At 46.0% G+C, this 24,403-nt stretch overlaps 2 protein-coding genes and 1 long non-coding RNA gene across 3 annotated transcripts; 2 read left to right on the top strand and 1 right to left on the bottom strand.

The window, feature by feature from the left end:
• The first annotated feature begins 599 nt into the window (after window positions 1-599).
• LOC136432316 (baculoviral IAP repeat-containing protein 5-like) lies at window positions 600-9,727 on the top strand. Its single transcript, XM_066423514.1, has 4 exons — window positions 600-949; window positions 1,901-2,010; window positions 3,014-3,140; window positions 8,596-9,727. Exons 1-4 carry the CDS (start codon window positions 824-826, stop codon window positions 8,671-8,673), a joined length of 441 nt encoding a protein of 146 aa, XP_066279611.1. The 5' UTR covers window positions 600-823; the 3' UTR covers window positions 8,674-9,727.
• Window positions 4,879-8,462, bottom strand: LOC136432317 (uncharacterized). The gene is made up of 2 exons (XR_010755506.1): window positions 8,303-8,462; window positions 4,879-6,004 (listed from the first exon to the last, which is right to left on the bottom strand). It is a non-coding gene; the product is annotated as an uncharacterized lncRNA (long non-coding RNA).
• A 4,126-nt stretch (window positions 9,728-13,853) lies between the features above and the next one.
• On the top strand, window positions 13,854-16,106 carry LOC136432315 (uncharacterized). Its single transcript, XM_066423513.1, has 3 exons — window positions 13,854-14,145; window positions 14,353-14,628; window positions 15,817-16,106. The coding sequence occupies exons 1-3, from the start codon at window positions 13,925-13,927 to the stop codon at window positions 16,019-16,021; spliced, it is 702 nt and encodes a 233-aa protein (XP_066279610.1). The 5' UTR covers window positions 13,854-13,924; the 3' UTR covers window positions 16,022-16,106.
• The last annotated feature ends 8,297 nt before the right edge of the window (window positions 16,107-24,403 follow it).

Genomic DNA, 24,403 nt, shown 5'->3' with positions numbered 1-24,403 from the left:
AGCAATTTGGAAAATCAAGCAATGTAAATTGTAAACCCTTAAGTGTGGTATCAACTCAAAGGTCTCCTCATTAGACACTATTCATGTGAAAATCAATAATCAGTTATGCTCACAACTCCAGATATTATTGATTAAAAATGCTTGTAGCCTGAAAGGCTGACATCTTGGACTACCAGTCTGCCAGCCTGGCCTGTAGGGCCAGATGGTGTGAGTGCTAGGCTGAAATCCCAGGACAGGGAGTCTGACCGTGTTAGCCTAGACACCCATGCCGGCCTAAAACAACACAGCCTGGTAGGCCCAGTCTGGACCAGTAGGCTAGGGAATAGGGAGTGCTGGCGTGTAACCTGCAATTTTCCATCATTCCTCTAGGGCTAGCTGAAAGTCTGGACTACCAGTCTAAGGCTTAGACGGCCAGAATCTTAGCCACTGGCGGGGCTATTGGGCCGTTTAATGACATCTATGTAACCTTGAAAGAAATGAAGTTAACCAAAAAGTACAATGCTCTTTATGCACTAAAAACTTTTTAATATGTGACTGACTTCTGCAATTTTACTGACATTATTTGTCCACAGTTGTTGCTGTGCAATATTTTCAGCACGTCATCATCATATCTTGTATTATGATCACTCTTAACGTGGTGAAGTCTTAGACTTCTCCGCTAGAAGCGCTCGCACTCCTCTTTCCCTCAGAGTACCCTGGATACGAGAGCGCACATTTTGTCTCAAACCGAGGCTGCATGCAACCGCCATTTTGGAAAGATTTTCGTCCTGTCACTGAAAGTCGTACGTTACTACATTCTAGCTTATAAGTGGAGAAAAACAGTATGGCAACGGGCACTGCCTTCACAGAGGCCGAGAAGTGGGAGTTCAGCATGAATTCTGAGAACATCCGACTGTCTACCTTCAATGACTGGCCGTTTGATGACGACTGTCTGTGTGCTCCGTCCAAGGTATGTTGTTGTTGACTGTTATTTTCCACGTTTGGGAACTACCATTTATTTACATTTGTGAGCAAAACTACATACCTGCGTCTATTTTGAAGCTATGTCGTACTCTAGGTGCATATAATGTAGAGGGAATATGAGTGTATTTTGGTGAATATGCAAAACTCTAACAAAAGTAGATCATTTCTAAGTGAGGGAGGGGGCTTCTTTTTAGGAAGGAGTACAGGCAGGTCCTAGTCTGGCTGCGGTTTGCTCCTCCGCTTCCCGAGACCTTTCCCTCGCCAAAAAGTGTAGGTCTGGGAACCCCAGCATGGTAACAGGGTTCGAACAAACATTTGGAAGTTTGGTCCCCGTTACACTGATACTAATAAATACTCCATTCCTGAAATAATACAGGATGTAGTTAAAGACCTAACGTTGGCAATGGGAAAGAGGCCAGGGCTATATTATTCTGTAGTGAAGTCCATGAAGACATTAGACGGGGCCTGCAGGAGCTAGAATAGGATCACCAGGTTAGCTACTAGTAGAAAGGTCATAATCAAGCCTTGACTCAAAGCATGTCAACATAGGTATCGTCCCTCAAACACATTACTACTATTTTCCTTTCACGAAAATGAATTTATGCCTACCTTCGCCGCCGTTATTGTGATAGATAAAAAACACCAATAATCATGTCAACATAGGTATCGTCACTCAAACACATTACTACTATTTAAATCACATACATCCTGACTGCGCAAATCAGGTCTGAGTCTCTGACTCTAAGTTAACCTTCAATGACCCTGTATCAAAGTCCATATACATTTTGTATGAAGACCTGACCTGAGATCTGGTCGAAAATTTGGAGAGTCTACTCTGTGTGTTAAAAACTGTACCTCTACCTTTTTAATGTACCAACTGATTATACAGTGGAACTTGATCCTAGCCTGCTAAGTTGAAGTTTCCCTCCTACTCCAGATGGCAGCAGCCGGGTTCTACCACATCCCTACAGACCAGCACCCAGACCTGGTCAGGTGCTACGTGTGTCTGAATGAGCTGGAGGGATGGGAGCCTGACGATGATCCCTGGTGAGATGTTTATTATCTCCATGAAAAATGGAGATATAGTTTTGGGCGTGTATGTGTGTGTGTCTGTCTGTATGTGTGTCTATGTGTTTGTGTTTCTGCACTACTGTAGTCAAGATAACTCAAGAACCTCTTGATGGATTACAATGATATTCGGTATGTGGGCGGGTGTTGTAAAGCCAAGATTTCAAGTCGATTTTGGGCCCTATGGTATGTAACCTTGTTACTGCAGCAGAACTTCCATCCATTTTTGTATCTTTTGACCAGGACGTGCTATGGTCTTCATTTTTTGGTGGCAGATAGCTTGTGATAAAAGAAAGACGTGGTGTAGATTTGGGCCCCTAGTAGTTTGCTCTGGAACTGCAGGTGCGTCATCGTGAAAATCTTCTAAGAAGAATAACTGAACAAAGGAACGACGGATTTCCAAGATATTTAGTAAGCAGGTAGCTTAGACAGAGATGTACATAATAAAGTGCAAATTAAGCATATATTATGTAAATGTGTAAGTCAATTGCATAAACAGAATAGATCGGGGAGATATGAGGTCTCTTGTTTTGGTTGTAACACGTACATGTTACCAGTAAACCACCTTATGATGTTGTCTTACCATATGCAGTTCTGTAGTTGTTGGTACTGTATAAACATCAACTATAATATGGATTGCTTTAGTCTGTATAACGCAAACTCCAGCTGCTTGGAGGTTTCATGTCTAGCTTCTTCCGGTTAACTTATGGGCGGCTGCTATAAGAGTGATTAGATCAGACTAAGACTGCCTCAAGGTATAACAAACAATTATTTAGTATATACACTGTAGTACAAACTACATAAGACTGGGCCGATTAGTATGATCCACCCAAACACCCCACTCTTAATCCTATTTGTTAAGAATAACTCGCTCGAGTGGGGCTTTTATCAAAAACACTTTCAGGCCCCCGGGCTCAATGTCCCCTCCATGTCTTGAGTATTTGACTATGTTTTGTTTTTCCTGTTTTTTCTTCGTATCCAGGGCAGAACACAAGCGTCTTTATCCTAACTGCGACCTAGTGAAGATCATGAAAAATCGCAAAAATCTGGATGAAATCACCGTCAAGGAGTTTCTGGACCTTGAGTGCAAACGACAGCAGAACAGAATTGTAAGGAACAAGCAATAATAAACACATGTACATACATCAGTAATCTACGTATATAAAGTTATAAGACGTTGTTCCATCATGTGTTTTGTATTTGAGGTCTCATAGAAACTTGATAATTTCTTTTTACTAGGAGCTGGCTGCCAACATCTTTTTAGACCTATATATAGGAATGATATTGATAGTATGAAAAATGCTTAATTTTCCGCATTGGAAGCACAGCATTTGTGAATGAAATCTTGCACACAAAATGCAAGAAAAATTTCAAAAATGTAGTCAAGTAAGTGTAGGCCTTCGTATACATTGATTGAATCTTGATGAATATATTGTATAATCCATCCATCCATCAGTCGCGCAGCTTTTAGTGTATATCAAATAGTACATCAAATTATGGAATGATCTAAACTCTTCTCCAACCTCCAACTAAAAAAATTGGATTCACCGGAATGGATCCTCGACTGAATCACCTGATCAATATCTCTCTGACGCAATCACTCTGGAGTCTGGACAGATTGCTTTGTTTCTGCGCGTGTGACCGTGACGTCAGCAATGGGTCAAAGATCGTAGGAAATCGCCATCCCACTTGAAAGAATGTTGGTGCAGGGCTTACCTCAAAGTTATGGCTTCGCATAGGAAAGCATGTTAAGATACACTGAAACAAGGCTTCATAAAAGTACTAACCTAAACTTCAATCGTAAAAATTATTCAACACTGGAAAGTCACAAGGGTTTGGTTGATAACCATGCAAAGAAAACAGAGGGTTGTACAGCTCAAACTCCTAGGAAAGCTGCAAGTTTCAAGGAAACCTTACCTTTGACACCAGATTTCTGATGTATCCCTCCAAATGACCCAACAACTCACATCTATCCTTACGCCTACTAAAGTGGCAAACTAAACAAATTTCAACCGAAATGGGAAAGCTAAGACCCTACCTCTTCCCTTTAACCAAAAAGGCTCCAGATTGGGCAAAAAATTTCAAGGAAAAGATAGGTTTTAAAGATTTTAAGTAGGGACTATAAAGGTATTCAAATATTTTGCACTCTACTGCGCAACGCAACTTTGGGGTCAACCCTGCACCCTGGTGTAGACAGGCCATGGAATCCAAAGCCTGCGCGGAAACGAGGCTCCGCGCAGGGGTTTCGCAATGGATGGCGGGTACCCGGAAGTGGTGTGCGCGGTAAATTCAAATCGGGGAGCCTTTCGGTAGCGGAAAATGACACTTGATGTCGGAATCCGAAGTCTTGTGCGTTACTACTGGGTGGATACTACTTTGGACGTTATTGAATAGCCCCTTTTGGTTAATAGAAATGATCTTACATTAAAACAGAATGATAAACTATAGGTTTGAGAGCTTTCATGCTATAGAAATTAATCCATGAACCTTCTCTACTACAAAATAATAGATCTTACTTCAAAGGACTTTTCCATAACGAAATTCAATTCAAAGTGCAGAAGTTTTTTTTAAGGTCTGCTCCAAAATTAGCAAAATAAGGGGGAGAAATGATGTTTGTCTGTATGGTAAACCTTTGCTGAAATTAAGACCACCTTCACTGCTAATTCTAATAATAAAGAAATTAATTAACATCTTGCATTTGCTATACAGTTTAACAAAGTTTCAGTTACAATGTAACTTTTTGTTGAACCTTAACATCTCTCATGTTTGATCCTCTTTCCCTTCATGTAAAACAAAATGTACAAAAATACAAGTCAAGAGACCAAAACAACAGCACTACAGGCCAAATTGTCATGATATCTTATTGGATTCTTTTATTAGTGACATTATAGACATGTATGTGTAATAACACTACATGTGTTCAGCATAATTATTGTACATGTATTAACAAATCTTTAAACCATTGTTGTTCCTGTTGCCTCACCATAGTCGGGGCATAATTAGATGCAATACAGATACAGACTTCTGTGTTTGTTCATCTATAGTAGGAAAAACACCTGATAGTTTTGCTATAAGCTAGCCGTTTCTTACTGCACATGGTTGGCACAAATTCAGACAAAACACTCCAGCAATATCATAAAAAAGTACCTACAGCTCTGTAGAAAACTTATCTACATTGGCTGATATCATATATCCTATTCATGTTGTAAAATTGGCACATAATTCATATATTACTCCATGTATACTTACTGAAACAGCATTCTATTACAGGTAAATGCTTATACTTTGAATTCTTGATGCCATAGATAAAACTTGGGCTGGGGCATGTCATAGACAAAATTAACAAACTGAAAATATCAATGATTTTCAAATAGATAACTTTTAATTACACTCGGCAACTGCCTTATAGTAGTTACAAGTTTTTTTTCAATGGTTATAAGTCATTGTTTTCCATTGAAGTTAAACATATCAGCAACTAGTCAACTACAGAAACCCCACAAAGTTCTAAATGTAACAGTCACAAAAGGTCTTTTTTATATGCACAACTGTAAAAGGGGAAATATTTGCGGGGATTTAATTCCACTGTTGGGAGAAATGTTCGCTTTGATTTTAAGTTCCCGGTTGAAACTGCCATACAGGGTTTTACTATAAAATGGTGAATATTCTATGTGGTTTGAAGTCGGCGTTGAAGAGGTCAATGTGAAAAACATGAACATAAAACCACTGCAAACATTACCCATTTACAGTACTAGTATACATATGTTTTCATATAGATACATTGTACATGGGACAACTTTACATCTTAACGTTAGAAATAATATTGTCAAAATCACAAAATGAATTATCAATATGTTTATGTTGTATTACTATTGTAGCATTCAACTCCTTTGTAAAGAAGGTACATCATCATATCCCACAACTTGAGAAGAGCTAAGAAGTCTTGAGTTCAAGTTGCTTCCACAGCAGACACCATCTGAAAAAGAAGAATATATTTCACATTACAAAGCTTATGGACAATTAGCATTAATGATCATTCTCCTTACTTCGACAAAGAAATTTGATGTGATATATTGGTGTGGGTTCTAGTATATTGGTCAATTTTATTCAAACCAAGAAACTACCAGAACATGATCATTGAAGATGATGATGATAATCTAAACCTTTTCCTCAGAAAAAACAAAACAAAACAAAGCAAATCATTGCTGTCCAATCATACGAAGCACTCACTATAACACATGACCTTTGAATACTTTGTATCCAATACTAATAGTCACCTTAAACCACTTAAATTTGTCATGTGTGAGGGGGGAGGGGGGCAGGATAATTGCTTGGCAGTTTTCAGATGACAATTTGAAAGTGGATCATATACAGACAGCTGTCATAAAATCAGCATGTCACCTGCAATATTTACTTCACTGGTTGAAAATCTTTGCTCGCTTATAGCAAAGGGTAAGCAGCTAGCAAGCATAGCTTCTACACTAAAGTCAATACTAGTGTGCTACACACAGCAAATATGGCATAATAAGTCTATATTTCATCATGAAAGACAACATTGAGTTTTTGAAAGTCCCGATTGTGTGAAGATACAAATACTAATGACCTACGTGTATAATACTTTTGGGGAAATCATACAAATTGCATATTATTTCCTGTTGGGGTATATTGAAACAGACACACTTGTGAATCTGTTTATCAATATGGCTGACCAACTTACATACATATTTACAGCAGTCTATATCTCTTGATCAAATGCATCTCTAGTATTTGCTTCTTGATTATCCCATATATGATAAGAAATACTAATAACTTATATTGTTTTGGGAAAATCAAGCAATTGAATACTTGCCTAGGGGATATTGAAGTTACCACATATATGATAATATAGCCAACCATATTGACATGTACTTTCAAAGTCTTTATTTTCCAATCCAAAGCATGGATTGACTTGACATTCCTACATAAGTTGGAGGGATATACATACTAATGATTCCTACTACTTCTTCAAACATCAGACATGTTTCCTATTTCCGTCTATTTCTTTAATATGAGTGGGTGTCAACAACTTCAGAGGTGAAACCAATGTCAACTTCAAAACTGTATATTTCATCATCAAAAGTATAGATTGACTTCATATCCCTACATATGTTGGAGGGATATACGTTCTAATGATTCAACGAGACTTTTCAGAAATTAGATATGTTTTTCTATTTCCGTCTATTTTTTGAATGTGGCTAGGTGTGAACAACACAACACCTCAAAAGTAGGTCAACTTCCAAAGTGTATATTTCATAATCAAAACCATGGATTGAGTTGATATTCACATAGAAGTTGGCAGGTTATATCTACTAATGAATCTTACTACTTGTTTGAAAATCAGACATGTTTTTCTATTTCCGTCTATTTTTTGAATAGGGGTGGGTGTCAACAACTATAGAGGTCAAACAAAGGTCAACTTCAAAACTGTATATTTCTTCATCCAAACGATGGATCGACTTGACATTCCTACATAAGTTGAAGGGATATACCTACTGATGATTCTTACTACTTTTTAAGAAATCAGACCAGTTTTTCTATTTCCGTCTATTTTTTGAATGGGGCTAGGTGTGAACAACACAACACCTCAAAAGTAGGTCAACTTCCAAAGTGTATATTTCATAATCAAAATCACGGATTGACTTCATAGTCCCATATAAGTTGGCGTGTTATATCTACTAATGAATCTTACTATTTTTTGAAATCAGACATGTTTTTCTATTTCCGTCTATTTTTTTAATAGGGGTGGGTGTTAAGAATATGACAGGTCAAACAAAGGTCAACTTTCCCAGTGAATATTTCATAATCAAAAGTATGGATGGACTTCATATTCCATCATAAGTTGGAGGGATATAGGTACTAATCATCTATGCTAGTTTGGTAAGATTGACATTAGTTGATCACATTCCTGGGAGATGTTGAAATGATAACACTTGAGCCAAGGGGGGAGGGGGGCTGGTGGACACAATGTAAACTTGTCAGGTCAATTTCTCAAGATCGGCTTGGCTGATTGACTTCAAATTTTCTGTGTAAGTAGGGTCTATGTAGGTGTGACAGAGGGTTTAATTCAAATGTAGCTATGTAATATCGTAATCATTTAGGACTCTGTTTAACACCTCCAAAGGGCAAAATATGTAGTATCTGCAGATAGAAAACACGCAAGAAGAACAGCAGGCACTTGACGAAGAACATCTGTCATGTCAAGTGGAACACCAATATATCCCCTGCCCATACGCACCTTCCATGAATCTGCACACTGCTGAATAAACGCACAGTCCCCGGGGTTCTGCATCACGTCATTGGCTCAAAATCCGACCGCCGCCATTTTGGTGCGTCAAGCCTATGTATCCCGTCGTGCTCTCGTGACCACTCCCGTGTAATGCTTATCTCTATGGTGTAGATGACCACCTTTGCTCCTATCTCTGAACTTCATGCTAGTACATTGTACATCACTTTGCCTTATTGTTTACTCACAAACTTGGGTTGTACGTACATGTACATTGATTGTTCAATTTTTGTTTTATGTTACAGAGAGCACATATTGAGGAAAGGGTGAAAGAGTTCAGACAGCAGGCCGCTCGTGTCAGACGACAAATGGAACTCCTTTAGGATATGTCTTTATTGTGACCAATGCAGCAGCAAAAAGTGATTCTTCGGAATCCTTGTCGTCTTTCCCTGTAACAGTAATGACAAAATTACATAACAAAGGAACTGTAACACCTGTTTCACAGTTAAGCGATTTGTAATGTATTTCTCTTTTTGATTGAAAATATGTGGCTCAAGTATTGCAAAGAACAACCTGATTTACAAAGTATATAATCATACATTTATACAGTATTTATACCATGGTATTAAAGATATTTCCTGCCACAAATTCAGGCGTTCCAACAGACTGGCATCTATATCAGACCTGTAAGTTTAAACTAAGCCAGGCTTGGGTACAAACTCAAAAAGAGTGTTTGAAACTTACTTTCGTAGGGTGCCTGCCCTATCAGGATCTCCCATGTAAGTATTCCAAAGCCGGGTCAAGATAAAAGAAGAAGAACTTTATTGCATGACAATTGTACATGGTACAAAGTATGGCAAGAATTCATAAACATACATAACAATCGACTATTTCTTAACATTTAACAAGTTCAGAGAACTCATGTACAGCATGATAAGAATAGGAACATCAAGATTTCATAGACCTCATACCTCCATGAAATATTTTGCGCGTTTGTAGATTTACTATTATCTTCGCCAAGAAGGCTATGGGTGTGTATGCATGCATGTCAACAGCATAACTCAAGTAGCTATGGATGGATCTTCATGATATTTGATAGACGAGTGGTGGCTGTGGAAACAAAGGTCACGTTCTAAAATGGTTCACCTGGCATTTTCATATGGTAGTATATAGAGGGCTCGGTGTGGATTGTGTGTTTGTGGAAGATGCTAACTATGCAAAACAGGAGCTAATTTGCATAACTGATTTTGGGCTATGGCGCCATAATTTGCTGGAAGTGCGTGGTTGTTACCCTGATTGTTGCCCCGCATTGCTTGGTGAATGTTGCAGCTGTGCACAGATTTTTTTAATCTCCTGAAAAGCAAGTGAATTGTAGTATTTTTGGATGTGGTGAAGTTGATTCGCCATCATAGCCTTTTTTGTATTAGTCCGCCGCAAATAACGGGTGATGCGTTTTTTTTCGTCTTATGACTCTTTATGCATTTTCAATGAATTTGCGTTATCGAACATTGCGAAAAAAGTTCAATTGTCTTTATACATGTATATGCTTTACCTTGGTGTCTAACCTTCATAAAAATAGCAAGTAATGTATGACAGGTGGAACATCTACATCTACAAATAAGGTCTTAGAGTGACATCGTGTGGCGCAATCGGTAGGATGTTTCACCCACAACCGAGAGGTTCCGTGTTCGAAACCACCGACATGCCCCGATGTTGTGCCCTTGGGAAAGGCACTTTACACGACTTTCCTCACTTCACTCAGGTGTAAATGAGTACCTAGCTTCTGTTAGGGACGTCCCTCGGATAGGACGTTAAATGGAGGTCCCATGTTTGAGGAGAACCACACCTCGAGCACGTTAAAGAACCCACCGCACTTATCGAAAAGAGGAGGGGTCCTTCCCGGTGTGAGTGGTTCAAAACCTACAGTCCTATGAACCACACATAGGTTTGCCCTTAGTAATAGCCTCCGGCTAGTTGGGCAACCTTGGGATGTTCATGCTGAACCAATAAATAATAAATAAGGCCCGTATTTTTGTGGTAAATGGTGAGCGTCTCAACTGTAGGTTTATTAAAGGTGTACATTATTATGCATAGATGTACAAATCAGTTGGATAATTGATGACGAAATATAAACATGGTATTCTGCCAAAAATGACTTGCACAAAATCATACAATATACGTCATATTGGTAGGCCATGTTGATTTGATTATATGGATGACATCTGCGCGTGCATCAATTTTCATCCCCCCCCCAGCAGCTGCAAAATGAGCAACTGTATGACGTAACTTACACAAAAAGATATATAATAGAAAACGTATTCTACCCCCAAATGTCCCCGTTGACAAAGAATGTTTTTAAAAAACTATGCAATGTATATGGGATGTGTGGTTTATCATATTTCAACTTGGCTAGGGTAAGTCTCATGCAAACATGCCACATGAGTAATTAGGATGTTAAGATTTATTCTATACTTCTATTTTGTATTGTGTTTAAGAATTCTTGCCATACTTTGTACCATGTACAATTGTCGTGCAATAAAATTCTTCTTCTTCTTCTGTGTAGCTTCTAGAAGTTTCTGGACAACTTAATATGGGAGCTTACACCAATTCTCTTTGGGAGAGACTTGCACATGTTGCACGTTGTTGAGGGCTCGTTCACACCTGTGCGCAAATTCAAGTCCGAGACCTTAAAAGGACGGCAACGGGCGGGACGTTGATGATATCGTAGATGACGTTATTTCGACGCATTCGAAAGCTTTTATAAAAATCTGTAAGCTTGTTTGAAAAAAAAACAAGGAAAACAGTAGGGGGCGCGTTTTAAGTTCGTAGCTTTTAGCTAAAACGAAGAATATATGAAATTTTGGTATAGACTGGTAGACCACATTCCGAATCAAACGCGTCCGACATCAAACTCTTCACTACTTCGAATTCGCCGTAAATTGCCCTTTAAGCAGCACAATGCTCTCCAAATGTGTAAAAGAATGCATTCTGACACAGTGCAAAGCACAACCTGGAGCATATTATCAGAGATAGAAGCGGGCAGTTTAGATACATGCGGCAGAGATGTGTAGCGCGCCTAGTAGGATGTGCACAGCTAAAACGATCACCAAGCAATAGGGGCCAGAAAACAGAGTGACGACCACGCACTTCTGGCAGAATACGGGTCATATTTGAACTCCGACACGGAACCTGAAGCGGACTTTTCAAGTTCGCCAACCGTTGCCACACTGGTCTGAAGGTCCGCTCGACTAGAAAAAGGTTAGAGCGGCTTTAAACAAGGAAAGAAAAGGAGAAAGTAGCAGGTAAGACAAGGCTTTCCATGCGTGCGCGCACCAGTCTCCGTCATATATGTCGATACTACGTGAGTCATCAGGCTCGCTGAGTCGGGTCATCAGGCGCGCCGACCTTGACACGGCTTCACCCCTGCTAATCTCATCATTCTGGCTGACCAATGGGCGCTGTTTACTGCACCGCCCATGTAAGTCATGTATGGTCACCTAGGCGTCTATCCACAGGGGAATATATATGTAACAAAGATTATCATTTATTATAGTCTTGCCGTCCTTCTTTCTTTCAACCTTAGAACACCAAAGCAAAATTAGGGCAAAAAAATGGAAATTGAAAATATGCTGAAATCTTTATTGTAGTGGCGTTTACTAACATTGTTTAGTACATTTGCAAAATTACTTCATACGTTGAGCATTTTAAAACCGCGCAAAATCGTGGCGTACGATGACCCCCTTAGTTTTGCGAGCCTACAGAAACTCCAGCCACGATCTTCAGTGAGTTTCTACATCACAACGACGTCGTATTGTTGCGTAATGGACGTTGCTATACACTGTGATAGAGTTGTTTGAACTAATCATGTTTAGAAATGACTAAATAAATTGACTTTCAAAATCCGATTTTCTGACTCTAATTATGTTGAGCCCAACATACTGTTGGGCGCAACATATTGTGTTCGTAAGGTTTCTTTCTCCTGTCAAATCTTACAGTCGACGCAGCTCGGTCGTCCCTGGACCAACTGAGCTGAAATTTGGTATACAGGTAGAGTGGGTAAATACCCTGGGAGTATTTTTTTCATTTTTTCGATATTGACATTGAAAGTGATTTTATTGACCAAAGACGTACATTTTGGCCTCCTGTGCTCTGGATATAAATCCAAATGACCTGAAATTTGCTATGGGGGTACATTGAACAAATATTCAAAGAATCCCATTCGCACTTTCGGCATAGAACACTTCGAAATACGATTAAGAGGGTATTTGGGGGGAGAAGATCGGCTATTTTTCTCATATGGGGTCACTGACCTTTAGGTCACATCTTTATTCATCTGGCCAGGTGGACTAATTCGGTCAGCCAATGAGAGAGCGCGGATGTAACAAGCTCAACCTGATTGGTTGAAATAGTCAATTTAATTAGGGGCACTGCCGACACAACTTCACTACTTTCTGGCTCCCATCCTTGTGTTGTTATTGTTGTGTCCTACTGAAGTTAAGTGCAATTGAGAAGGTTCAAAGCTTTTCTGGTGGTATTTTTCGACACACACTGTGTTTTTCTTCTTTTAACACTGCATGGAAACAAAGATTTCCGCATGTTTGCAACCTTGGACACTATGGTGACACCAGACATTTCCTCGCTATGTACACGAATTTTCTACCCCTGTGTCACCAAGATTGGACACCAGTGCGCACAATAGTGCACACAAAGTGTCCAAAGTTTCCCACCTTCGGAAACATCCCGTGTCGGGACGTTGACAATAACATTAACAATATTCATCTGTGTTGGTAGAAGTCATTCTGAATGGAGTTTAAACTGTAAACTGTAAACGCCAGCACAAAAATTGGACTTACCCAAATGGAGTTTACAGTTTAAACTCCATTCAGAACATTAACAATAACAATAGAGAGTTGTGAAGTGCGTGAAAATTTACCTTGAGCAAGGAGGCCCTTGCTTTGAGTAATTGTTTAAAGTTTTGGCTAAAAATGACGTAAACCTAAGAATTTTCAACCTCCTTGCGTTAACCCCTGTTACACGTCTACACTATCGGGCCGCGGGGAAGTTTTGAATATCGGCGCTGATCGATAGCGCATTAAACAAAATGTGTGGCGTAGCGTTGTACTAAAAAAAAATAGTATTTTTATCGCAACCACTGGCACTTAAGCTTGTTAAAAAAAGCCGAAGATTTCTCCACACACAATCGTCTGCAACTTGTTTTGTTTGTGGTACCAGATAGTCGGCTTGATGGCGAAGTTTTGTTGGTCGCCTTTTTGCATATATTAACAGTGTCATGCCAGCGCCATATTGCATTATCGGTCCTACATCTACATCGTTAGCCTCTATGCCACAGTTGCTTTTTGCGTGGGGAGGGAAATGGGCGAAACGTGTTGCATTTGCTCCCGCAAATGTTGCCTTTCTAGTATTGCTTGGGTTTCCTTTAAATTTGATGGCACTGTTTCCTGTATCTTTGTTAAATGTTGTGTGACCATATTCCCTAATGACCTCAATAGGGTCATCTGGGCTTATCATGAATAAACAAAGTATGAACAAACAGAGGTTCAAAGTTCTTCAAACAACATCTGGCTACTGATTGGCGTTCTACGTTTCCCTCGAGCTCCAGTCCCGCAGAAAAACATGCCTGCCTTCAGCATGACTCCCATCGCCCCTTCCCTCGCCCTCGCTGTGTGTTTCCTGGTGGCGGCGTCTCAAACCGCGACTTCTGGACCTCCTCAGAGGCCGCCAACATGGCCGGCCACCTTCTCCGTTAGTTTCCAAGAGGAGCAGCACATTTCCGTCATACTCATCAGCCGAAACACCGGGGCTTGGTACTACGACTTCGCCAACCGCAGGGCAAGGTAGGATTGTTTTCTAAAGAGCTTGAAAAGTAGCCTGTAGCAAGAAAGTTGATACAAATACTTGTCTTCAAACGATCTTAGTATCACTAAAATTATTTGAAGTCAGGTTCACTGTAGGTGTGATTATCTTTTCAATGCATGTTTTCGATCGCTGTACTTTGGTTTGACTACGTGGCAAACCTTCGATAACGTTATCTTGTGTCCAAGGTTCGACCACTCGCACGGCCAGCTAGACTTCTTCTGCGACGGCGTGGGTCTGAGGCCGAGGGAAAGGCGCAGCGAGTGTCAGCTCTTCTTCACCCCCCTGGGGATGTTCGTGCACTTCCCCCGGGATCAGATGTGCTGCCGGGCCTGCGGCGCGACCGAGGGGTGCGGCGTGCTCAAGCCCACCTGGCTGACCGGGGCGACTTATCTCGGGAACGAGACTATCGACGGGCGGACCTGCCACGGCTGGGAAATACAAGGGGCTGCGGCAACGGACAGGTTCGTGTAGTCAAGAAGAATCCGAGAGGTTACCTTAGTTAGATGTTAGTCTTTGGGTTTATTTTGTAAGGCGGTGTTGTGAGCCCGATGACCTGTCGTGGGTAGCTTGACACGTTCTTTTTCTGTCTCTATTCCTTTGTCTGAGTCTTTGTTGAAAATAGTGTCAAAAAGCTCGTGTCTCTCTGATCTAGTTTTCCTTCTTCTTTGGTTTTGAAGTGTACTTCATTAAAACGGGTGGAGTAATTTCATGTGGAAGGCGAGGTAATTTCACTTAGGACGTAAATGGCAAACAGAACCTCGGACCTTATGTGCCACATGTGCTACAAAGGTTCCCAATTGTTTAACACAGAGGGGAGCCGGCAGGCAGATTAAGAACAGACCTATGGACTGTCGCATCTGAAAAAAAAAAAAACGAACATAACACAACCAGTTCACCATCAAATGACACAATGAAATGTTATAGAATGAAATGTTATTGGATCAAATGTTATAGAATGAAATGTTATACAAAGACGCGTTATAGAATGGAATGTATACATGGAAATGTTGATCATTCAAAATATGAATATCTTATATACTTTAGCGACGATAAATGGAAATATTGTTTTGGGTGTGTCTCTGTGTGTGTCTGTGAGTCTGTCTGTTTGTGTTTCCGGACTTTTGAAGTCAGCATAACTCAAGAAACCTTTGATGGATTATGATGATATTCGGTACGTGAGTAGATATTGGGGAGACTGCAGCAGATGTCCATTTTTTGCATCTTTTTACCTAAACATGCCATGGTCTTTATTTTTGGGTGGCAGATAGCTTGTGATGTAAGGAAGAAGTGCTGTAGGTTATGCCCCTCTAGCGACTTGCTCTAGAACTGCAGGGGCGTTTTTGTCAAAATGTTCCAATGAGACTAATTGAACTTTCTTTCTTCTATATTTTGACGTGGACGTGTTATGGTCTTGTTTCCCCTGTAGGTGGTACCAGGCAGAGGACGGCCCCTGGTATGTGACCTTGGTACTGCAGCAGAACTTCCGGTTTTCGTACCTTTGGTCCTTGACATGCTGTGGTCTTGTTTCCCACTGTAGGTGGCACGAGGCAGAGGACGGCCCCCTGCTAAGTGACCTTGGTTCTGCAGAAGAACTTCCGGTTTTCGTATCTTTGGTCCTTGACATGCTGTGGTCTTGTTTCCCCCTGTAGGTGGTACCAGGCAGAGGACGGCACGCCCTGCCAGTACTGGGAGAAGATCGTGTACCCGCCTCACGCCGTCCACACCATCACATTCAACACAACCTCCTACCAGCTCGGACCAATCCCCGGTAGCGTGTTCGACGTTCCCAAATACTGCAACGTCACCTGCCCCAAAAAACCGCCTCACCAGCAAGGGGCGCACGGAACTTCCTGAACTATGCAATATAACGTAGTCCAGGGATATCCCCAAACTAAAGAATGGGTCAACGGCGCCATTAAAGTCAAAAGACAGAGTCTCAGTTTTGTTTGTTTGTTTGATTTTTTTGTTTGTGCCTTTATTTACACTCGAAATTGCTCTAATCGGCCATCAGGACGATTTTCATAGAGGTCGAGTTGGCAGGAGTGTCAAGAGTCATTTGGAAATATAAAAAATGCTCGGACCCGTATTCGAGCAACCGTGTTCGATGTGCCTAAATACTACAAAGTTCCATGCCCCCAAAACCCGTTTCACCCTCCACAAGGGGCGCATGGATCTCCCTGACTGAAGAACGGATCTGTGTAGCCTCTACCAGGCATCAGGTGGCTAGAAAAATTGTAGAAAATTGCCATATAGACGGATAACATGCCAGAGAAGTTAGTCCGCAGTGTCGCCAGGAGGCGAGCGAACAGGTTCCCGAACGCCATCAGGCCGCACACGGCGGGCGGCTTCTACTTTTCCCGATGATTGAAGTGGACTTTTCAAGTTCGCCGACCGTTGCCACACCGGTCTGAAGGTCCGCTCGACTTGAAAAAGGTCAGAGTGACTTTAAACACGGAAAGAAAAGGAGAAAGCAGCAGGCAAGAGAAGGCTTTCCATGCGTGCGCGCACCAGTCTCCGTCATATATGTTGATACTACGTGGGTCATCAGGCTCGCTGAGTTGGGTCATCAGGCGCGCCGACCTTGACACGGCTTCACCCCTGCTAATCTCATCATTCTGGCTGACCAATTGGCACTGTTTACTGCGCCATCAGGCCGCACACGATGGGCGGCTTTTACTTTTCCCGATCATTGAAGTTGACTTTTCAAGCTCGCCGACCGTTGCCACACCGGTCTGAAGGTCCGCTCGACTAGAAAAAGGTTAGAGTTACTTTAAACAGCCGCGCCGCGTGCCTGCGAAGCTGGTGTGTTGGGCCTAATGGCGGTTATACCGGCTATATTAGATAAAGATACAGATTCAAAAACACGGAAAGAAAAGGAGAAAGCAGCAGGCAAGAGAAGGCTTTCCATGCGTGCGCGCACCAGTCTCCGTCATATATGTTGATACTACGTGGGTCATCAGGCTCGCTGTGTTAGGTCATCAGGCGCGCCGACTCTGACACGGCTTCACCCCTGCTAATCTCATCATTCTGGCTGACCAATGGGCGCTGTTTACTACACCACCCATCAATGGCAGGCACGTGGGCCCCTGACTGCTTTCAAAGCCGTGCCAAGCGCAAAACCGGGCCAACCGCGTCCAAATCCAGTCGGACTTGCACGCACATCTCGGCCCAGGAAAGCGCCTGATGACACACGCAGTAGTAGCGTAGCAGAGGTCAGTGGGTTCACGCACGGGATCCTGCCCTCTTGTCGGCCGTTCGTCCGTTCCTTTCCGTGATTTGACAACAAAATGCTGTGGCGGAGCACTGCACAGCCGGCTTCTGCCCGTCAATGGCGTTCGGGAACCGGACGTGTCGCAAGGAGGCGGGCGCACAGGTTCCCGAACACCATCAGGCCGCACAGGACGGGCGGCTTCTACTTTTCCCGATCATTGAAGCGGACTTTTTAAGTTCGCCGATCGTTGCCACACCGGTCTGAAGGTCCGCTCGACTAGAAAAATGTTAGAGCGACTTTAAACACGGAAAGAAAAGGAGAAAGTAGCAGGCAAGAGGAGGCTTTCCATTCGTGCGCGTACCAGTCTCCGTCATATATGTTGATACTACGTGGGTCATCAGGCTCGCTGAGTTGGGTCATCAGGCTCGCCGACCTTGACACGGCTTCACCTCAGCTAATCTCATCATTCTGGCAGACCAATGGGCGCTGTTTAACTACACCGCCCATCAATGGCAGGCACGTGGGCCCCGGGCTGCTTTCAAAGCCGTGCCAAGCACAAAACCGGGCCAGCCACGTCCAAATCCAGTCGGACCTGCAAATCTCGGCCCAGGAAAGCGCCTGATGACACACGTAGTTGTAGCGTAGCAGAGGTTAGTGAGTGTACGCACGGGATCCTGCCCTCCTGTCGGCTGTTCGTCCGTTCCTTTCCGTGATTTGACAACAAAAAGCTGTGGCGGAGCACTGCACAGCCGGCTTCTGCCCGTCAATGGCGTTCGGGCACCGCGCGTGTCGCCAGGAGGCGGGCGCACAGGTTCCCGAACGCCATCAGGCCGCACAGGACGGGCGGCTTCTACTTTTCCCGATGATTTAAGCGGACTTTTTAAGTTCACCGACCGTTGCCACACCGGTCTGAAGGTCCGCTCGACTAGAAAAAGGTTAGAGCGGCTTTAAAAACGGAAAGAAAAGGAGAAAATAGCAGGCAAGAGAAGGCTTTCCATGCGTGCGCGCACCAGTCTCCGTCATATATGTTGACACTACGTGGGTCATCAGGCCCGCTGAGTTGGGTCATCAGGCGCGGCGACCTTGACACGGCTTCGCCCCTGCTAATCTTATCATTCTGGCAGACCAATGGGCGCTGTTTACTGCACCGCCCATCAATAGTAGGCACGTGGGCCCCATGCTGCTTTCAAAGCCGTGCCAAGCGCAAAACCGGGCTAGCCGCGTCCAAATTTAGTCGGACTTGTACGCACATCTCGGCCCAGGAAAGCGCCTGACGACACACGCAGTAGTAGCGTAGCAGAGGTCAGTGGGTTCACGCACGGGATCCTGCACTCCTGTCGGCTTTTTGTCCGTTCCTTTCCGTGATTTGACAACAAAATGATGTGGCGGAGCACTGCACAGCCGGCTCCTGCCCGTCAATGGCGTTCGGGAACCGCGCGTGTCGCCAGGAGGCGGGCGCACAGGTTCCCGAACGCCATCAGGCCGCACACGACGGGCGGCTTCTACTTTCCCCGATCATTGAAGCGGACTTTTCAAGTTCGCCGACCGTTGCCACACCGGTCTGAAGGTCCGCTCGACTAGAAGAAGGTTAGAGCGGCTTTAAACACGGAAAGAAAAGGAGAAAATAGCAGGCAAGAGAAGGCTTTCCATGCGTGCGCGCACCAGTCTCCGTCATATATGTTGATACTACGTGGGTCATCAGGCCCGCTGGGTTGGGTCATCAGGCGCGCCGACCTTGACACGGCTTCGCCCCTGCTAATCTCATCTTTCTGGCTGACCAATTGGCGCTGTTTACTGCACCGCCCATCAATGGCAGGCACGTGGGCCCCTGGCTGCTTTCAAAGCCGTGCCAAGCGCAAAACCGGGCCTGCCGCGTCCAAATCCAGTCGGACTTGCACGCACATCTCGGCCCAGGAAAGCGCCTGATGACACACGCAGTAGTAGCGTAGCAGAGGTCAGTGGGTTCACGCACGGGATCCTGCACTCCTGTCGGCTGTTCGTCCGTTCCTTTCCGTGATTTGACAACAAAATGCTGTGGCGAAGCACTGCACAGCCGGCTCCTGCCCGTCAATGGCGTTCGGGAACCGGGCGTGTCGCCAGGAGGCGGGCGCAAAGGTTCCCGAACGCCATCAGGCCGCACACGACGGGCGGCTTCTTCTTTTCCCGATCATTGAAGCGGACTTTTCAAGTTCGTCGACCGTTGCCACACCGGTCTGAAGGTCCGCTCGACTAGAAAAAGGTTAGAGCGGCTTTAAACAAGGAAAGAAAAGGAGAAAGTAGCAGGCAAGAGAAGGCTTTCCATGCGTGCGCGCATCAGTCTCCGTCATATATGTTGATACTACGTGGGTCATCAGGCCCGCTGAGTTGGGTCATCAGGCGCGCCGACCTTGACACGGCTTCGCCCCTGCTAATCTCATCATTCTGGCTGACCAATGGGCGTTGTTTACTGCACCGCCCATCAATGGCCGGCACGTGGGCCCCTGGATGCTTTCGAAGCCGTGCCAAGCGCAAAACCGGGCCGGCCGCGTTCAAATCCAGTCGGACTTGCACGCACATCTCGGCCCAGGAAAGCGCCTGATGACATACGCAGTAGTAGCGTAGCAGAGGTCAGTGGGTTCACGCACGGGATCCTGCACTCCTGTCGGCTGTTCGTCCGTTCCTTTCCGTGATTTGACAACAAAATGATGTGGGGGAGCACTGCACAGCCGGGTCCTGCCCGTCATTGGCGTTCGGGAACCGGGCGTGTCGCCAGGAGGCGGGCGCACAGGTTCCCGAACGCCATCAGGCCGCACACGACGGGCGGCTTCTACTTTTCCCGATCATTAATGCGGACTTTTCAAGTTCGTCGACCGTTGCCACACCGGTCTGAAGGTCCGCTCGGCTAGAAAAAGGTTAGAGCGGCTTTAAACACGGAAAGAAAAGGAGAAAGTAGCAGGCAAGAGAAGGCTTTCCATTCATTCGCGCACCAGTCTCCGTCATATATGTTGATACTACGTGGGTCATCAGGCCCGCTGAGTTGGGTCATCAGGCGCGCCGACCTTGACACGGCTTCGCCCCTGCTAATCTCATCATTCTGGCTGACCAATGGGCGCTGTTTACTGCACCGCCCATCAAAGGCAGGCACGTGGGCCACTGGCTGCTTTGAAAGCCGTGCCAAGCGCAAAACCGGGCCGGCCGCGTCCAAATCCAGTCGGACTTGCACGCACATCTCGGCTCAGGAAAGCGCCTGATGACACACGCAGTAGTAGCGTAGCAGAGGTCAGTGGGTTCACTCACGGGATCCTGCACTCCTGTCGGCTGTTCGTCCGTTCCTTTCCGTGATTTGACAATAAAATGCTGTGGCGGAGCACTACACAGCCGGGTCCTGCCCGTCATTGGCGTTCGGGAACCGGGCGTGTCGCTAGGAGGCGGGCGCACAGGTTCCCGAACGCCATCAGGCCGCACACGACGGGCGGCTTCTACTTTTCCCGATCATTGAAGCGGACTTTTCAAGTTCGTCGACCGTTGCCACACCGGTCTGAAGGTCCGCTCGACTAGAAAAAGGTTAGAGCGACTTTAAACACGGAAAGAAAAGGAGAAAGTAGCAGGCAAGAGAAGGCTTTCCATTCGTGCACGCACCAGTCTCCGTCATATATGTTGATACTACGTGGGTCATCAGGCCCGCTGAGTTGGGTCATCAGGCGCGCCGACCTTGACACGGCTTCGCCCCTGCTAATCTCATCATTCTGGCTGACCAATGGGCGCTGTTTACTGCACCGCCCATCAAAGGCAGGCACGTGGGCCACTGGCTGCTTTGAAAGCCGTGCCAAGCGCAAAACCGGGCCGGCCGCGTCCAAATCCAGTCGGACTTGCACGCACATCTCGGCTCAGGAAAGCGCCTGATGACACACGCAGTAGTAGCGTAGCAGAGGTCAGTGGGTTCACTCACGGGATCCTGCACTCCTGTCGGCTGTTCGTCCGTTCCTTTCCGTGATTTGACAACAAAATGCTGTGGCGGAGCACTGCACAGCCGGCTCCTGCCCGTCAATGGCGTTCGGGAACCGGGCGTGTCGCTAGGAGGCGGGCGCACAGGTTCCCGAACGCCATCAGGCCGCACACGACGGGCGGCTTCTACTTTTCCCGATCATTGAAGCGGACTTTTCAAGTTCGTCGACCGTTGCCACACCGGTCTGAAGGTCCGCTCGACTAGAAAAAGGTTAGAGCGGCTTTAAACACGGAAAGAAAGGGAGAAAATAGCAGGCAAGAGAAGGCTTTTCATGCGTGCGCGCACTAGTCTCCGTCATATATGTTGATACTACGTGGGTCATCAGGCCCGCTGAGTTGGGTCATCAGGCGCGCCGACCTTGACACGGCTTCGCCCCTGCTAATCTCATCATTCTGGCTGACTAATGGGCGCTGTTTACTGCACCGCCCATCAATGGCAGGCACGTGGGCCCCTGGCTGCCTTCAAAGCCGTGCCAAGCGCAAAACCGGGCCGGCCGCGTTCAAATCCAGTCGGACTTGCACGCACATCTCGGCCCAGGAAAGCGCCTGATGACACACGCAGTAGTAGCGTAGCAGAGGTCAGTGGGTTCACGCACGGGATCCTGCACTCCTGTCGGCTGTTCGTCCGTTCCTTTCCGTGATTTGACAACAAAATGCTGTGGCGAAGCACTGCACAGCCGGCTCCTGCCCGTCATTGGTGTTCGGGAACCGGGCGTGTCGCCAGGAGGCGGGCGCACAGGTTCCCGAACGCCATCAGGCCGCACACGACGGGCGGCTTCTACTTTTCCCGATCATTGAAGCGGACTTTTCAAGTTCGTCGACCGTTGCCACACCGGTCTGAAGGTCCGCTCGACTAGAAAAAGGTTACAGCGGCTTTAAACAAGGAAAGAAAAGGAGAAAGTAGCAGGCAAGAGAAGGCTTTCCATGCGTGCGCGCATCAGTCTCCGTCATATATGTTGATACTACGTGGGTCATCAGGCCCGCTGAGTTGGGTCATCAGGCGCGCCGACCTTGACACGGCTTCGTCCCTGCTAATCTCATCATTCTGGCTGACCAATGGGCGTTGTTTACTGCACCGCCCATCAATGGCCGGCACGTGGGCCCCTGGATGCTTTCGAAGCCGTGCCAAGCGCAAAACCGGGCCGGCCGCGTTCAAATCCAGTCGGACTTGCACGCACATCTCGGCCCAGGAAAGCGCCTGATGACATACGCAGTAGTAGCGTAGCAGAGGTCAGTGGGTTCACTCACGGGATCCTGCACTCCTGTCGGCTGTTCGTCCGTTCCTTTCCGTGATTTGACAACAAAATGATGTGGGGGAGCACTGCACAGCCGGGTCCTGCCCGTCATTGGCGTTCGGGAACCGGGCGTGTCGCAAGGAGGCGGGCGCACAGGTTCCCGAACGCCATCAGGCCGCACACGACGGGCGGCTTCTACTTTTCCCGATCATTGAAGCGGACTTTTCAAGTTCGTCGACCGTTGCCACACCGGTCTGAAGGTCCGCTCGACTAGAAAAAGGTTACAGCGGCTTTAAACAAGGAAAGAAAAGGAGAAAGTAGCAGGCAAGAGAAGGCTTTCCATGCGTGCGCGCATCAGTCTCCGTCATATATGTTGATACTACGTGGGTCATCAGGCCCGCTGAGTTGGGTCATCAGGCGCGCCGACCTTGACTCGGCTTCGCCCCTGCTAATCTCATCATTCTGGCTGACCAATGGGCGCTGTTTACTGCACCGCCCATCAATGGCCGGCACGTGGGCCCCTGGATGCTTTCGAAGCCGTGCCAAGCGCAAAACCGGGCCGGCCGCGTTCAAATCCAGTCGGACTTGCACGCACATCTCGGCCCAGGAAAGCGCCTGATGACATACGCAGTAGTAGCGTAGCAGAGGTCAGTGGGTTCACTCACGGGATCCTGCACTCCTGTCGGCTGTTCGTCCGTTCCTTTCCGTGATTTGACAACAAAATGATGTGGGGGAGCACTGCACAGCCGGGTCCTGCCCGTCATTGGCGTTCGGGAACCGGGCGTGTCGCAAGGAGGCGGGCGCACAGGTTCCCGAACGCCATCAGGCCGCACACGACGGGCGGCTTCTACTTTTCCCGATCATTGATGCGGACTTTTCAAGTTCGTCGACCGTTGCCACACCGGTCTGAAGGTCCGTTCGGCTAGAAAAAGGTTACAGCGGCTTTAAACACGGAAAGAAAAGGAGAAAGTAGCAGGCAAGAGAAGGCTTTCCATGCGTTCGCGCACCAGTCTCCGTCATATATGTTGATACTACGTGGGTCATCAGGCCCGCTGAGTTGGGTCATCAGGCGCGCCGACCTTGACACGGCTTCGCCCCTGCTAATCTCATCATTCTGGCTGACCAATGGGCGCTGTTTACTGCACCGCCCATCAAAGGCAGGCACGTGGGCCACTGGCTGCTTTCAAAGCCGTGCCAAGCGCAAAACCGGGCCGGCCGCGTCCAAATCCAGTCGGACTTGCACGCACATCTCGGCTCAGGAAAGCGCCTGATGACACACACAGTAGTAGCGTAGCAGAGGTCAGTGTGTTCACGCACGGGATCCTGCACTCCTGTCGGCTGTTCGTCCGTTCCTTTCTGTGATTTGACAATAAAATGCTGTGGCGGAGCACTGCACAGCCGGGTCCTGCCCGTCATTGGCGTTCGGGAACCGGGCGTGTCGCTAGGAGGCGGGCGCACAGGTTCCCGAACGCCATCAGGCCGCACACGACGGGCGGCTTCTACTTTTCCCGATCATTGAAGCGGACTTTTCAAGTTCGTCGACCGTTGCCACACCGGTCTGAAGGTCCGCTGGACTAGAAAAAGGTTAGAGCGACTTTAAACACGGAAAGAAAAGGAGAAAGTAGCAGGCAAGAGAAGACTTTCCATGCGTGCGCGCACAAGTCTCCGTCATATATGTTGATACTACGTGGGTCATCAGGCCCGCTGAGTTGGGTCATCAGGCGCGCCGACCTTGACACGGGTTCACCCCTGCTAATCTCATCATTCTGGCTGACCAATGGGCGCTGTTTACTGCACCGCTTATCA

The sequence above is a fragment of the Branchiostoma lanceolatum genome, chromosome 4 (assembly GCF_035083965.1).
Source record: "Branchiostoma lanceolatum isolate klBraLanc5 chromosome 4, klBraLanc5.hap2, whole genome shotgun sequence".
Classification (NCBI taxonomy): Eukaryota; Metazoa; Chordata; class Leptocardii; order Amphioxiformes; family Branchiostomatidae; genus Branchiostoma; species Branchiostoma lanceolatum.
Note: the sequence above shows the minus strand (reverse complement) of the source record. Positions and strands in the feature narration are given on the sequence as shown.

Coding starts and splice junctions, on each gene's coding strand:
- LOC136432316 (XM_066423514.1), top strand. CDS start 824: ATGGCAACGGGCACTGCCTTCACAGAGGCCGAGAAGTGGGAGTTCAGC. Junction 950..1,900: donor GTCTGTGTGCTCCGTCCAAG/GTATGTTGTTGT, acceptor CTCCTACTCCAG/ATGGCAGCAGCCGGGTTCTA. Junction 3,141..8,595: donor AACGACAGCAGAACAGAATT/GTAAGGAACAAG, acceptor TTTATGTTACAG/AGAGCACATATTGAGGAAAG.
- LOC136432315 (XM_066423513.1), top strand. CDS start 13,925: ATGCCTGCCTTCAGCATGACTCCCATCGCCCCTTCCCTCGCCCTCGCT. Junction 14,146..14,352: donor TTCGCCAACCGCAGGGCAAG/GTAGGATTGTTT, acceptor CTTGTGTCCAAG/GTTCGACCACTCGCACGGCC. Junction 14,629..15,816: donor GGGGCTGCGGCAACGGACAG/GTTCGTGTAGTC, acceptor TTCCCCCTGTAG/GTGGTACCAGGCAGAGGACG.